This window comes from Chamaea fasciata, unplaced genomic scaffold, assembly GCF_029207755.1.
Source record: "Chamaea fasciata isolate MVZ Bird 193981 ecotype frontalis unplaced genomic scaffold, bChaFas1.0.hap1 SCAF_10, whole genome shotgun sequence".
Classification (NCBI taxonomy): Eukaryota; Metazoa; Chordata; class Aves; order Passeriformes; family Sylviidae; genus Chamaea; species Chamaea fasciata.
Genome location: NW_027094095.1, coordinates 21,508,953 through 21,522,182, shown reverse-complemented (window position 1 = coordinate 21,522,182; position 13,230 = coordinate 21,508,953). Strand labels below are relative to the sequence as shown.

General features: G+C 40.2%; 1 protein-coding gene across 3 annotated transcripts in view; it reads left to right on the top strand.

Annotated features, from left to right (window-relative positions):
* The first annotated feature begins 651 nt into the window (after window positions 1-651).
* ST6GALNAC3 (ST6 N-acetylgalactosaminide alpha-2,6-sialyltransferase 3) overlaps window positions 652-13,230 on the top strand; it is a 213,742-nt gene continuing 201,163 nt past the window's right edge. For all 3 annotated transcript variants that reach the window (XM_066192628.1, XM_066192627.1, XM_066192629.1), the window contains exon 1: window positions 652-872. In XM_066192628.1, the coding sequence (XP_066048725.1) occupies window positions 855-872 (18 nt within the window). In that variant the 5' untranslated portion in view covers window positions 652-854. The remainder of the gene's footprint in view (window positions 873-13,230) is intronic.

The window sequence follows — 13,230 nt, the reverse complement described above, 5'->3', positions numbered from 1 at the left end:
TATATGGAGTATGTTATGTAAGGGAGGAATTTGAATTTTATGACATTATGCAAAGTGAAAGATTTCTTCAACAGCTGAATTTATTCATCTGCACTTTACCCTACTTTCTTATCTTCAGAAAGTCCAAAGAAAGCTGCACAAGCAAAAAAAAAAAAAACTTCACAAACCAACCCTAGCTTTCCATTCCCTGTGATGGATGCCAGCTCTTTACTGAAAAAGGTGCGCACAGCACAATGCAAACACCTCTGGTAGCATATTTGGGCTGGTTGCTGATAATGATTTTTTCTCATAGGGCAGCAATTTAGACAAAGGGAAGCCTGCTGTACAGTAGAAAGCGCTGAACATAAAACATCCTGCACTCTAACAAGCAGCGTAAGGATTTTTACAGCCCCAATAATAGAGAGAGTTCGGACTTTTCTGCCCAAGTGCCAGCAGCCGCCTCCTGAGAGCACCGAGAGGGCTGCCGGGGGATTAATCACAACCACGCCGCTCGTCCCGCAGGCACGGCAGAGCCCGTGCACGGTGCAGCTCGCGGTCCGCAGGCACGGTACCGCCCGAGCGCGTCCCGGCGCTGACGAACGCGCACACTGGAGCCATGAATCAAAGGCCGTCATGTGACGGGGGAGGCGCTGGGCTGGCGCCCAGCCAGTGGCAGGAGCCGAGGGGTGGAACGAACGGGGCGTAAAAAGACTAATATGACTAACGGATCCTGGATGCGTGGTACCTTTATTTGGATCTACAGGAATGTAGGCTCTAGCAGTTCTGCAGCTCTACCAGCCTCTTGCCTGACACTGGAACTGCTGCTCACAAAGTAGAATCCTGCTGCTCTTTGCTAGGAAGGATAGAGAAAGAACATGGCCTGCATTTTGAAGGTAAATCTCTATCTGTTGCTTGAACGCATTGTTAGAGAGCCCCTCGCTGCTCAGAGGCACGGATTTGGTGTAGTCCTATTGCATCTTCGTTGTCTTTTTGAGTACTGGCTTTGTTTGGCAAATGAACATGGAGAGATTCTGCAACGCACGGCTGTGCTCTGCTTCCCTCTGCCATTCTTTCTCTCTTTCCCTGCATTGTCAGAACTGTGAGCTAGCGGGAAGAGAAGTGTGCACCGAATAATGGGAGGGGGGAGAGGGGCTCTGGTTTGTCTCAGCTGACTTTGGCTACGCTGAATTCCTTCAGCAGCAATAGCATTTGGGCAACAGACTTCCAGTGCAAAGGGCAAAACGGGCAACTTATTTTCTTTTCCTAACCGTGCAGCATTTACTGCTCTTAAAGCAACGGCTGCAGATGTTCACAGCTGTCCCAGTTGCTCCTTAAGCACACACTCCCCTGCTGAATCTGCTCCACACGCTCCACACAATTATACTCAGTATTTAACCGCGTTTTCTAATTAAGCTACCTATTTGATAGCGGGCTTTCCCCCTTCACGCCAGCAAATAATAGCATAAACTTACCGCGTGATCACATGCTTTCTCCAGCCTGCTTCCCTCCCCGAGGTAGAAGTGTTTGGAACCCGCATGCCATGGAGATGGAGGGAGCATCGGTGGCCCCGGGATTGAATGGGAGGGGAGGAGGCGGAAGTGCGGTCAGTCCAGAACAAGCCGCGTTTGTTCCCTTGCGGCGCTGTCACTCGCAGGGAGTCACTCTCCTGTGCCTGGAGTGCTCACTTACAGACCCGTTTGTTATCTGGTCTGTTTCAGAGCCCTTTGTTATCTGCCTTGCTGCTTTCTGCGCATACCTTGAGTGTATTTGCGCTTTGTTTCTTTCAGCAAGTAAAACTGATCTGTGAATTCTTTGTTATTTGCAATCGGATCTTTAAGCGTAGAGTTGATTATCTCAAACTTTGGGATGGCCTATCATAGCCGATGCTTTCAGCGTATTAACGAAGTGGATAAATTGCAAAACTTTAAAACAGCTTCCGGATAATGAACATTTAGGTGTCTCCATGAATCCAATCCTTAGCACTACTTTTGGCCATTCAGCTTTGAAAAAAACCTGCTATTTTGCTGCACTCTTTTCCTCATTCATTCATTCATTCATTCATTCATTCTCAACTAGTGGGTCTGTGGTATGCGGATGTTTTTTGAGTTGTCTGACTTGTAGGTTGTGGTAGCTTATGTTAAGAAATATGGCAAAGTCTGCTGCGAGTGCAGAAACTTCCCTGAACTAGCAGGTTCTGCTTGGAGCTAGATGGTAACAAACTCCTTTAGTCAGACAGCAGTGATGCAACTGAGAGTTGTGATTTGAGATGAGAAGATGTGAGCTCTGCGAATGGAGCCTGGTTTCACAAAGATAAGCATGTGCACTCCTGTTTAAACACTCCCTAAATGACTTAGGGTGGGCCTGCCAGTGATCTGGAAAACAGAATTTCTTAATTTTTTTAAAATTCTGTTGCAAGATCATATGCAAAATCTTCCTTTTGGCCATAAGAGTTAAGTAAGAATCCTTTTACAAGAAAACTCCAATGTCTCTTTCACCCTCCTAATTGTTTCCTCTGCAGTCTGGTGACATAGCCTGCCACAAGCATGACTTAGAGTTTGAATTATAATGCAATAAAACCCTTCTGTTTGCCTGGGCCAGGAACTCCATTTGATTGTTATTCTGATGGTTAAATCAGTAGATTAATTGGTATTCCTTGACAGACAACCCTCTTCCAGCTTAATTCTTAATCTTGTTAATACAGGCAGGTGCAAGGATAAAAAGTGAAACAGATATGAGAAGATTAGCATTGCCATAAGGCAAGCTGGATTTTCTCAGACAAACATCCCACAGGAGTAATTTAAATGTCTAGCTCAAGATATTTACTTGTATATAAGTTTTTAATGTCTACAGCTTTTTCCCTAACAAGGAAATTCAAAACAATATGTATATTTTGACATGACACTAAGCTCATTCTTTCCTGAAAATATAAACCTGTTAGCTACACCCTTCTCCTTTCCCTAGGGTTCGCCCTGAGCTTGTGTGGAAACAGGAAAAAAACCCCAGAAATCTGTAGGTGTAGATTTGAACTAAGTGGTGGCACGGCGGATGGGAAGCCAGAACAACTGTGTGTCCTTTCCGCTTCAGCCCAGAGTGTCTCTCTGACTCTGCCTTGTGGCTTGCCCTCCTCTGTTCCTAGATTTTTCCCTGACAGAGATGCTGAGACTTGTTGCATGTTGGAGTTCCATGTGAGTGAGAGTTTAATATAAATGCGATTGGACAGATGTGAACATTTCCTTATACTAAGACTACTGCGTGAAATAATTTCTGTGTGCAGCCTGTGCAAAAATGCTTTGGAAGGGGATTCTCCCTAAGGGTGCCTGCTGTCTCTCTGGAGTTTGTTGTGCACTCTTCCTAGGTAAGAGTGACAGGGTTGTTACTGGTTGTGGCTCCAGAAACTCTGTCTTCTAGTCAGTAGTGGGGCATTCTCAGTGAAACCAGTGAAATTATTGTTTTGAGGCATTCTCTCCTCTGTTAGAGAAAAGTGGCGAAATGTATAGCTTCTAAAGTGCGTGATGTTTCTTTATTTCCTATGTCAGGACTTTAAAAATTGTGGCAAATAGCTGAGTGAACTGTAGGCATTTTTTTGAAAGCAAACAGTTGATCTTATGCTTGTTACTATGGTAGCTGCATGTAACCTTGCCAGCTACTAGATTAGCAGTGATTACTAATTATGTAGTCACTCTTGTCCCTAATGATATTGAAGTCCCCAAGTTCCACTGTATCAGCCAGTGGCTCTTGCAAATGAGGACAGATTTCACTCAATAAATTACTTCCTACTCCACTTCCTGCATAATTGAAAAATAATACTTCAAAGAATGTGAAATCCCCCAGGGAAGACTGGCCCATGATATTTTACAGCAAATAGGACAGGTAACTTAGTTTGCACACATTGCAGTTTGCAAGAGATTGTGTTTCCAAGCTCTTCTTGTTTGAATGGAAGTTTTGAAGATGATGAAGATGGGTTACGTTGTCATCCCAGTACAATTTTAACTGTGTACGCTTAATGTGGTAGAGCTTAAATAAAATTCATGTGTGATGGGACTGTACAGTGAGGACTAAGCATGAAATCTAGGAAGACACTTCCTTCTGGTTTGTGTGCTGTGTATATACTACGCAGTGAACAACAGAGGTTTCATGTGCCTAGGGGCTGGATGTGACCTTCTTTCAACAGGGATCACAAACCTTCAGTGAAACTCTGTGGTCTAAATATTATTTGCATAATGTGAGGCAATGTTCTTATTACCACAACTGATTGAGGGCACTCTCAAAGTAAGCAGGTGGCCAACTAAAATTCATAGCCTCTTTAATATTTTTAAAATCTAATTTAAGGATTGAAAGAACTGTTTTGCGAAGCATAACTTACAAGTTTCAAACAAACAAAACCCTTCAGCACAGGCTTGTAACTCTTCTGCAGGATGCTGTCAAAGTTGACAGTACCTGTATGTTCATCTATAATTCTTTTACACACTTCCTTTCCATGGTTATCTCCACTGGTTTAATTAAATTTGCAGGTTGCATTTTTCACTTAGTGCATATGGTGAACTGTTTTTGGCAGGAATTTTCTTTGAGAGTTTTTTCTGAGTGTTTAATGGCCTATGTCTGATTGGGGTCTTCAGACACTGCAGTAATACAGATAACATTACTATCTATAGGCATATGCTCCATCTGCACTTTTGAGACTAAAATAGCAAAGCTGATCTCATTTTATTGAATTTTTCACCCTGGCAAGTAGCTGTTCAGAGGGGAGAGGCAGAAGGTCTGAAAGGATCTGATCCCAGTGTTTGGATGCTTGTAATCTTGGATATTTAGTTATTAATTTGATTTTTTTAACTTCTATGTACATGACAGTAAGTGTAGGTATTGCTTCCCAAGTTTCTATATCATCAGAAGCATGTTCTCCGTTTCCGTCTGCTCTGTTGTGCAGGGTAGGCTATGAGTCTCACCATAATTCCATTCTCTACTAGAGATTTGCAGGATGCAAGCATTTCCATAGAGTTGACCTCTATATCCTGCTTGAATCAGGTCCAAGATAATTCACATTCTGCCTTGACTGTTAAATTGACTGCAGCAATGTTTATGCATGGCATCCATCCGTTTTCCTGTGCTGAGAGTTGTACTTGGATCCTGTTTGATTCTCATGCTGTGCTCTTTCTTCTGACATGACAAGAGATGGAGAGATCCTTGGAAAAGGAACAAGAGTGACCTCCCCTCCATATGGGAGGATGCTGCACTGAAGGGTCATTTCTCAGAATTTACTGCAGGTTTGCTGTAATGTGAGCTCTCTCCTCAGCCTGTCTTAACCTGACCAACAGTTCTGTGGGCTGCAGCATTTCTCTTGTAACTGGAATAATTCCTAGGATTATATGGTTATATCTCTAGGGAGGGAAGGTGTGAATATGCAAAGGTGCCCCTTGTGAGGTGTGCATAAATGAGCTGGAAAGTAGTAGGTGGATGCAACGAGGAGTTACAGAGAAGAGTCAGGATTTCTGAGGTAATAACCAGGGGTTTTTTTGGCTCACTCCATCCTTATTTGTTATGGGTTAATGTTCCCATCCTTTTTCAACCCACCCAACAAAACTGGCATGACTTCATTTTTAATTCTTTTTAATACTCCTTCTTCATTGGATATTTCTATTTAAAATAAATTTTTTACTGTTATTCTGTTTCTAAATTAAATACTTTGTTGTTGTTGTTGTTCTACATCGTTTACCTCTGAATTGCTTCAAAGTAAATGAAGCTGCATTAATGAACCTCCCAATGTGCAGGGCTAGGATTTGCTGTATTGTGGTCCAGTGGTGCTTAATTACCATGTAAGATTTTATGGAGTGCAGTACATGGAATTTTGTAATGTGATTTTTTTTATGTTCACTTCTTGAAAATTTAAGGAAAATTAAGTTCTGAGAAGTACAAACCCACTTTTCACTCTTGCTTGCAATGACCTTAAACTAATTATATTTTAAGGGTAATATATTAGCCCCCTCCCAGGAAGAGACAGCATCTAGTCAGTCTGCAGTCATACAGGAGGACTTGCTTTGGTTGAATGAATTTGATTTTGATGCCCAAATAGCTAAACCAGGACAAGAAAACCTCTAGTTTTCAGTGCACTTCAGTTGGTTTAAACTGGGGACTTGTGTCTGACTTGGAGGTATGAAAACGAAAACCACAAAGCCAGCATGAAATTATGATGTGTCTTATACATTTAAGTAGGTATTTGATAAAGCAATAATGGGTAAAGGTTTTGTCTTGCAGTTCATCTTTAAACAATGAAGCATCTGTCACCCAGATGTTTTAGGCTTCCCCCTACCAGGGGCACACTGTCTTTGAGCAGCCTGGTTTAAGGAAAAGTGTCCCCGCCCAAATTAATTTGGCCAAATTGCCCAGTCGATTCTGTGATTCTATGACTATCATGGGTATGGAATCACATATTAAAGGGAATTGTCTCAAAATTCAGCCATTTGTAGACTTGTGCGTGAACTTCAGTTTATCTCTTGTTCATTTTTTTCAATTTCTTCTGAAGTCCCGAATGCCAGATAACTTGGCATGTCAGAGTATGACCTAAACCATCATAGAAAGCTGCTGTACTTGGACATAACGTATTGAAATTCCTTGAGATAAAGGACAGACGTGTTGTTACCTATTTCTAGTGACATGCAGCAAAAAGAAAAGCACACCTTGTTTTCTTGCCAAGCATTCATGATTAATTTGTGTGAAAGGCACCTAAAAGACCCCACATTTTCAGTTTTAATCACAACTATCACAACATATGTGTGGTTAATTAAAAAACGGCAGAGCTTTTAGCGTTTTGTCTGTTCCTTTGCCATGTTTCATTCCAGCAGTATCTTATGTGCCTTCCAGAAGTGTAATACTGGACATAGTGATCTTTCCAGGATGTTCTCTCATCTTTTCCCAGGAAAGCAGTATCTGTGCAACAGATTGACTTTTTTTTTTTAAGAGGATTTTTCTTCTGTCTGTGGTTTAAAGAGGAGAAAAGTTTTCTCTGTTTTTTTCTAGGAAAGGAAAGGTCAACTGCTTACACATGAAATGGAAAATTAATTTCTTTATCTTCCTGGTGGCTAATGGATAAATTTAATTTTTTGACCAATCTGTTCCCCAGAGCAGCTTCTACCATAATATAAAGAGCTATTTTGTGCAAGAAAAAATATTGGTTCTACATTTATTTTGGATTTTTAGTTTTACTTTCAGATATTAAAAAGATAGTTTGTTTTGTGGTTGTTGTCCATGACACTTTCCCAATACTTTCTCCTGCCTATCAGCTGCTCTCCATCCATATTCAGATTCATAGCACAGAGGGCTGGAAGTGTGCACATAAATAACAAGAGGTGGAGGTATGTTTTATCTTACTGGTGATTGAGACTTCTCTGAGATCTCTGACCAGGAGCTAGAAGAAATTGATTTTTGTGGAGATCTGTAAACAAGGTGGATAAAGGCACCTCCATTTATTGGATATATTCTCAATAAATAAAGCAAAACTCTGCCTTGGGCCTGTCATCTCTTAAAGCTGAGGGAGCAGTTGCCTTGCTGTTGTCAGCACCAAATACTCACATGGAATGCATTTGCTGTTGCTTTGAAGGAAAAGCTGCATCTGCTGCATTTTTTGTGGTGGTTTTTGTAAATAACCTGCAGACTGCTGAGAGAAGAACGGCCACTGCTCTTCCAGTAGCTTCCTTGCTTTCTGTGAATGGGAAGTATAAAAGGACAACGTGTGACTGTAATGTGTGGTGTGTTCCTGAATCTGTGGACAGAATAAATGATGGCTGGATGAGGTGAGAATTGCTTTGTGTGATCTCAGAAAATGTAAAATATTGAGCTGACTGTTCTCTGTACTCCCCCTGCCCCTTCAGGAACATCCTGTGTTTATGCAAATACTGCCTTTACACACTTGCATACCTGCTTTTGATAGCAGGGTCCCAATTTATATCGAGTAAGTTATCCTTATGCTGATGCATTTGTATGCTCTCTGGGAGCTGTACAGGTATACTAATTTTTCCTAAGTCAGTCAACTAGCTAAAATTATATTATGAATACAAAATTCATATAAATGGGATTTGTATTTAAAATAATGGCAATTATTTTGATTCTGGTTATTTTAGCAGAAGCACCTGAAAAAATTGACAATTTTTGGTTTATACATTTGAAAGTGGATAAAATACCATGCTGGATACTCTTTTTCATATTTACTATTGAGGAGAACAAAGGTGAGGCAGGAACTGAACTGGAAGGGTTTAGGAGATGAGATCTTGTAAGGGATGCTGTTCAGGAGCAATGGGTGATGTGATGTAAAGGCAGTCCTGTTAAGTAGTTTTTGTTTACATGCATGGCATGTGTGACATTTAAAATTAACATGGGAGCACTACACTTGCTAATAATTAAAGGAAGCAGTAGGTTCTTATGAGAGAGATGTTTTCAGCAATTTGCATTAACAATAGCCAGAGGAATGCTGGCCTAGGCAGGTAGGATGCCAGGTGTGGAGCGGTTGGAAATAATCAGAAAAACATGTTTATTTCATGGGAACAGCAATTTGTACAGAAGATACATGAATGAATTATTTATAGTTCCTGTCTCTTCTAGCGATGTGCTCCTTGCAGTGTTGGCTTGGTGTAGGATCAGGTATCTTATGTCTCTTTCTTAATTTTTTTCCTTAAAATTATATGTAATCTTGCAAAGAAAATGTCCCCCTGAGCATGTAACAACATGAGAATTTGTTCCATGAGGTTTGGTGATTTAATTCTAAGTACGAAAAGCCAGAAACCAAATACCAATTAACATTTTTCTTCTAAGTTTCACAACCTTTTGTTAGCCATCAGCTTTTAGTTTCCTCCAAATCTATTGTTTAGCCAGATTTGAACATAATTATTTTCTTGGAATGAGGGGCTGCCATTACATGTAAGAAATAACAATGTGTATCTATTAACCCTTTAATATACACAGTGGTATTACTACTAATCTGTTGAGGCCCGTAGAGTGCTTCTTCTTGTACTTTCGATAATTATTATTGCATTATTTTACATTAGATTATAAAATTATGTGCTCGTGGTTTATGTATGTACTCCTCAAAATTACTATGATCTGACCCTTCTTCATAAGTGGAAATCACTTTATCTTTTAGGTTAATTCAAAAAGGCTAGAAGGCTTTTGTGTTTTGATATGTTGTGTTCTGCTGTGGGATGCAGTTACACCAGAATAAAGTTCCTGTAAATTTTGTTGTTGTTTGATTTGTCAGAGGACTAAATATTTTAATTCCAGGTTATGTGAATCCACAGTGGGGCTTATGTGATTACTGAAATTCCTTATAGTTTTACTAAACTTTTCTACCTCAGTCCTCTGAGCCATGTGGATAAGTTATTTACAAGTTACTACTGTTACAGTTTTCCTGTGTTTACATTCAACTCTGACAAGCTAGGCAGGTTAAAATCAGCTGTTGACAGAAGAGAGCTGTTAGTGTTTCTTATGTGGAAACAAAAAGCCCCAACATTTTAAAAAATGGAATGGAGAATGAGACTGACTCATTCTGTGGGATCCTTAGGAGCTGTGGAATGTGTAATGTGGGGAAAAAACTAGTGGAAGACGCATCTTTAGTAACTGGGGAATGGAAGTTTTGCCAAAAGAAAAACTTTTGAAACTTTTTTCCATATGATTACAGAGTATTTCAGACAGCTGTGTCTGTGTGTGTCTCTATTACTTTTCTGTCTTTTTTTTCATTTTTTTCCATAGGGAATAAAAATATTTTTACAGAAAAATTACCTTTACCCTATTAAATGTTTTTCTTGAGAATGGCAGTGGGAAGAGGAAAGAATACTCCACACCAGAGAGAAGAAACGGCACCTTTTGGGGACACTTCTTGAACAGCATCCTAGCTTTATTATGCATATCTCAGCCAGTGTTGAGTTCTCTGTACCTGTTACACACCTGGAAGTCTGTCTCTGCAGTTCACAGCTCTTACTATGAAATGAAGTTCATACTGTGTTTTTACTTTTTGTTTGCTGCCACTTGCCCATTCACATTTCATTAAACCAATTAAGGTATCTTAGTGGTTTTACCAGGTCACTTAAGGTGAAAACAGAGAACTGAAGGACCTGGAAATGCCATCAAAGCTTCCCCTATTCTAACCGCGCTTCATTTTGGGAATCCTAAATACAGAGGCTCTGTCTGTAACTGCTGCCGTAACTAGGAGCACAGGCTGGGCTCACAAGCAAGAGCCAAGTGTGTAATGCAGGAGTCACACAGTCAGCAGTGGGCTGTGTCCCAGGGAGCAGCACATCTCCCCTCTCCTCAGCACAGCTCTGGTTCATGGACTGGCACCTCTGCAAGCCTACAGCTGCTCACCTCCCTCTCTGTGCTGCAGCATAGCTGTTACGTGAACCGAAAACGCAACTCGATTACAAGAACTCTTTTTGCTTTCTTGAGTGTTGTTTTTAAGATGGATTAGTTTCCTGAGTATTGCAGAGTTGCGTTTGGCCCAGCTGAGAAGGTGGTGCAAGTATGAGAGAGTAGCCTAGAAGGGGTCAGGAAATCTTTATGAGGTTCTTACAACCAAAGTACTCCTTCAAGAGTAAGAGTTCATACTGTTAGTGGAGATTGCTTGCCAATGTATAGGCGATAAACCCAGACTGGGGACACTGTTTAAATTCTGGAAGTTCTGTAGCAGAAATTCAGCTTTATTCTGTGTAGGCCCTGCTTCCCTGAGTTGCACAGGAGGCAAGGCCCCTTGCACAGTTTGATAAATTGGTGCCTGCTGAGTGCTGAAATATGGTTTTAGTGTGGCTGGAATGGAAAAAAGGGAGGGTTCCATATTTCATGTCATCCTGATGGAGGTCACTATTTTTCCTGGGCTTTTAGTACCTGTATAACCTTTCCCAGGTGAGCTGTTTCCACGCTGTCCAGCTTTGCTATCTCTGGACAATGCCCCTGGGCCATCTCCCACGTTTGTAGGTGCCACCACCTCCTCACCTGCAGCCCTGCACTAGCTCTAGGTACAACAAAGTATTTGCACTCTTAAATTCCACACTTGACTGAATGTAAGCCTAATTTATTTAGGAAGCAGTAGGGTGTTCTAATAGCACTAATGCTGTAGTTTTAGAAAGTGATTATACTCAAGCAGCCTTATATACAGTTAGTGACTGTCTGTTGAATCTGTGCTTTTAGGCCCTTTATTTCTTCAGATACAGTCTCTTACTCAGCAAATGAGTGTGTATATATCTCTATCTATATCCTTAAAATGTTTGTTGTTCTTTTATGCTTCTTATTTCTGCAGATCATAGATTTTATTTCTATCACTGTGTTCCCCAGCCAATTTTTTTTAATTAAGAGAATGATTATTGTATCGGTCAGAGAGCTTGGAGAAGCTACTTCACTATGTTTCATAATGTGGTCAAACAAGACTAGGCAAAATTTTTCCTTGTTGGATCCTACGAGAACAAGAGACAACAGTGACTGCAGTGTAGGTGGTCTTTACTGAAAGAGGTATGCTTGTCTGATAAATAATTTAGTCTTATAAAAAAATACTAAAATTGCTTGTGATCCTGTATTGTGCTGGATTCTGAAGACATTTTGTTTCCCTTGTTGTTTTACTAAATGCCATCGGTATTCCAAGTTTGACCACTCGTCTAAAAGGCATGTGTTAGTTCCTCTGTCTCCCATGGGCACTTGTGCATTTGAGACACCTGAGATGAAGCTCAGCTGGCATTTTTTTAAAGCTTTCCTTGCACAGTATTCTTTGCCTCTTGGTGAGGCTTGTAAAATGAGTGTTTCTGAAAATTCAGCTTTGGGTATTTGCTAAAACGAATGTTAAAGTTGGTGGCATTTACGAATTAACAAGAAGATTGACTGTGCTTTTTTCCCCACTGAAATCTTGCATGAGACCTTATTACTACTCCCCATTCATTGATTCCAGGGGGAAAAGCTGACTTTGGTGAACTTGTTCTGAATGCAAACTATGAGAGCTGTTAGAACTCCTCTATTTTGCCTTTTACTTCAGATCCTCAGTTTCAAATCTGCCTGAGGCCATTGCAGTGAGGAACAATTGTAGACTGAAAAGCACATCCCCCAAAAGGCAGATATCATGCAGGTCACAGATACTGTGGAAATGGATTATAACTTGTTTTTACCTTTAAAATCTGCAGGAAAACATTTTCAGTGACACTAAAAAGAAAATGGGATTTGACAGTGTTGCTCCTTTTTAGGTTTTTTCTTCCTGCTATATCTTTCTCTCAATGGGAAGTCCTAAGCCCCTCATGAATAGGGACAGAGAGCTGAATTTCCTTCTGGGCCTCAAGACAAGGTACCACAGCTTGTCAGGATTTTGCTAATGATGCCATGAAGCAACCTTTGTGTTTGCAAAGTGTCTTGTGAAGCATTGCATGAAAGTGCTCTAAAGCAAGCTATGGAAAAATGTCATCCATTTATGGAAATCAACATTCTCGAAAGAAGGAAAATGGAAAATTCATCAGGATGTTTGATAAAACTTTAGGAAGTCTATTTGGGGGGTGTCTGTGTGGGACTAAAATAAAACCCTGAATATTCAATTGACTTAAAAAGTATTTACTGGGAGGAGACATTAATTTTCTTGTGCTAAATGAAAATGAGTTTTGAAATGGTTCAGTCTCCAAGGTCTATGACTCTAGCAGCCTGAGATGTGTGACTACTACTCATATATTTCTTCAAGCAGTAAAGTATTCTCTAAACAGCTGTGCCATTTATTAATTGTTAGTTTTATTGTTTATCAGTATTTTATTACTAATTACAAACAAAATTGCTGTTTTCATAGGATCATATAACGGTTTGGGTTGGAAGGGACCTTTAAAGGTTGTCTCATTGCTTGGACCAGAAATGTTATGGTAACATTTATCTAATGTTTCCCTTTAGTGGACATAAGACTGTTTTGGTTCAAAATAGTGATTAATCATTTTATATAAAAGAGTTAGGCTTTGTTTTTCAAGTCAACACTTGTGACCTTTCATCCAAAAAAAAATGGGGAAAATTGCTTTACTTACATAGCACTAGCACTGCTTTACTTCATCTTTCCTACCATCTGTAGTTGGGAAAAAAAATGAGATTATGGGATCTGTATTGAATCATGGGTATGGTATTCCAGGCGACTGGAAAGACTAAAGCTATTTTGCATACTTCTGTAAGTACTAGACAGGCAGAGTACAAAGGAATGTAATTGGTAACCAACTCACTGTCTAGATGATGTTCCTTAAAATGCCCTGGAGTAAAAAGCATAAATTATTT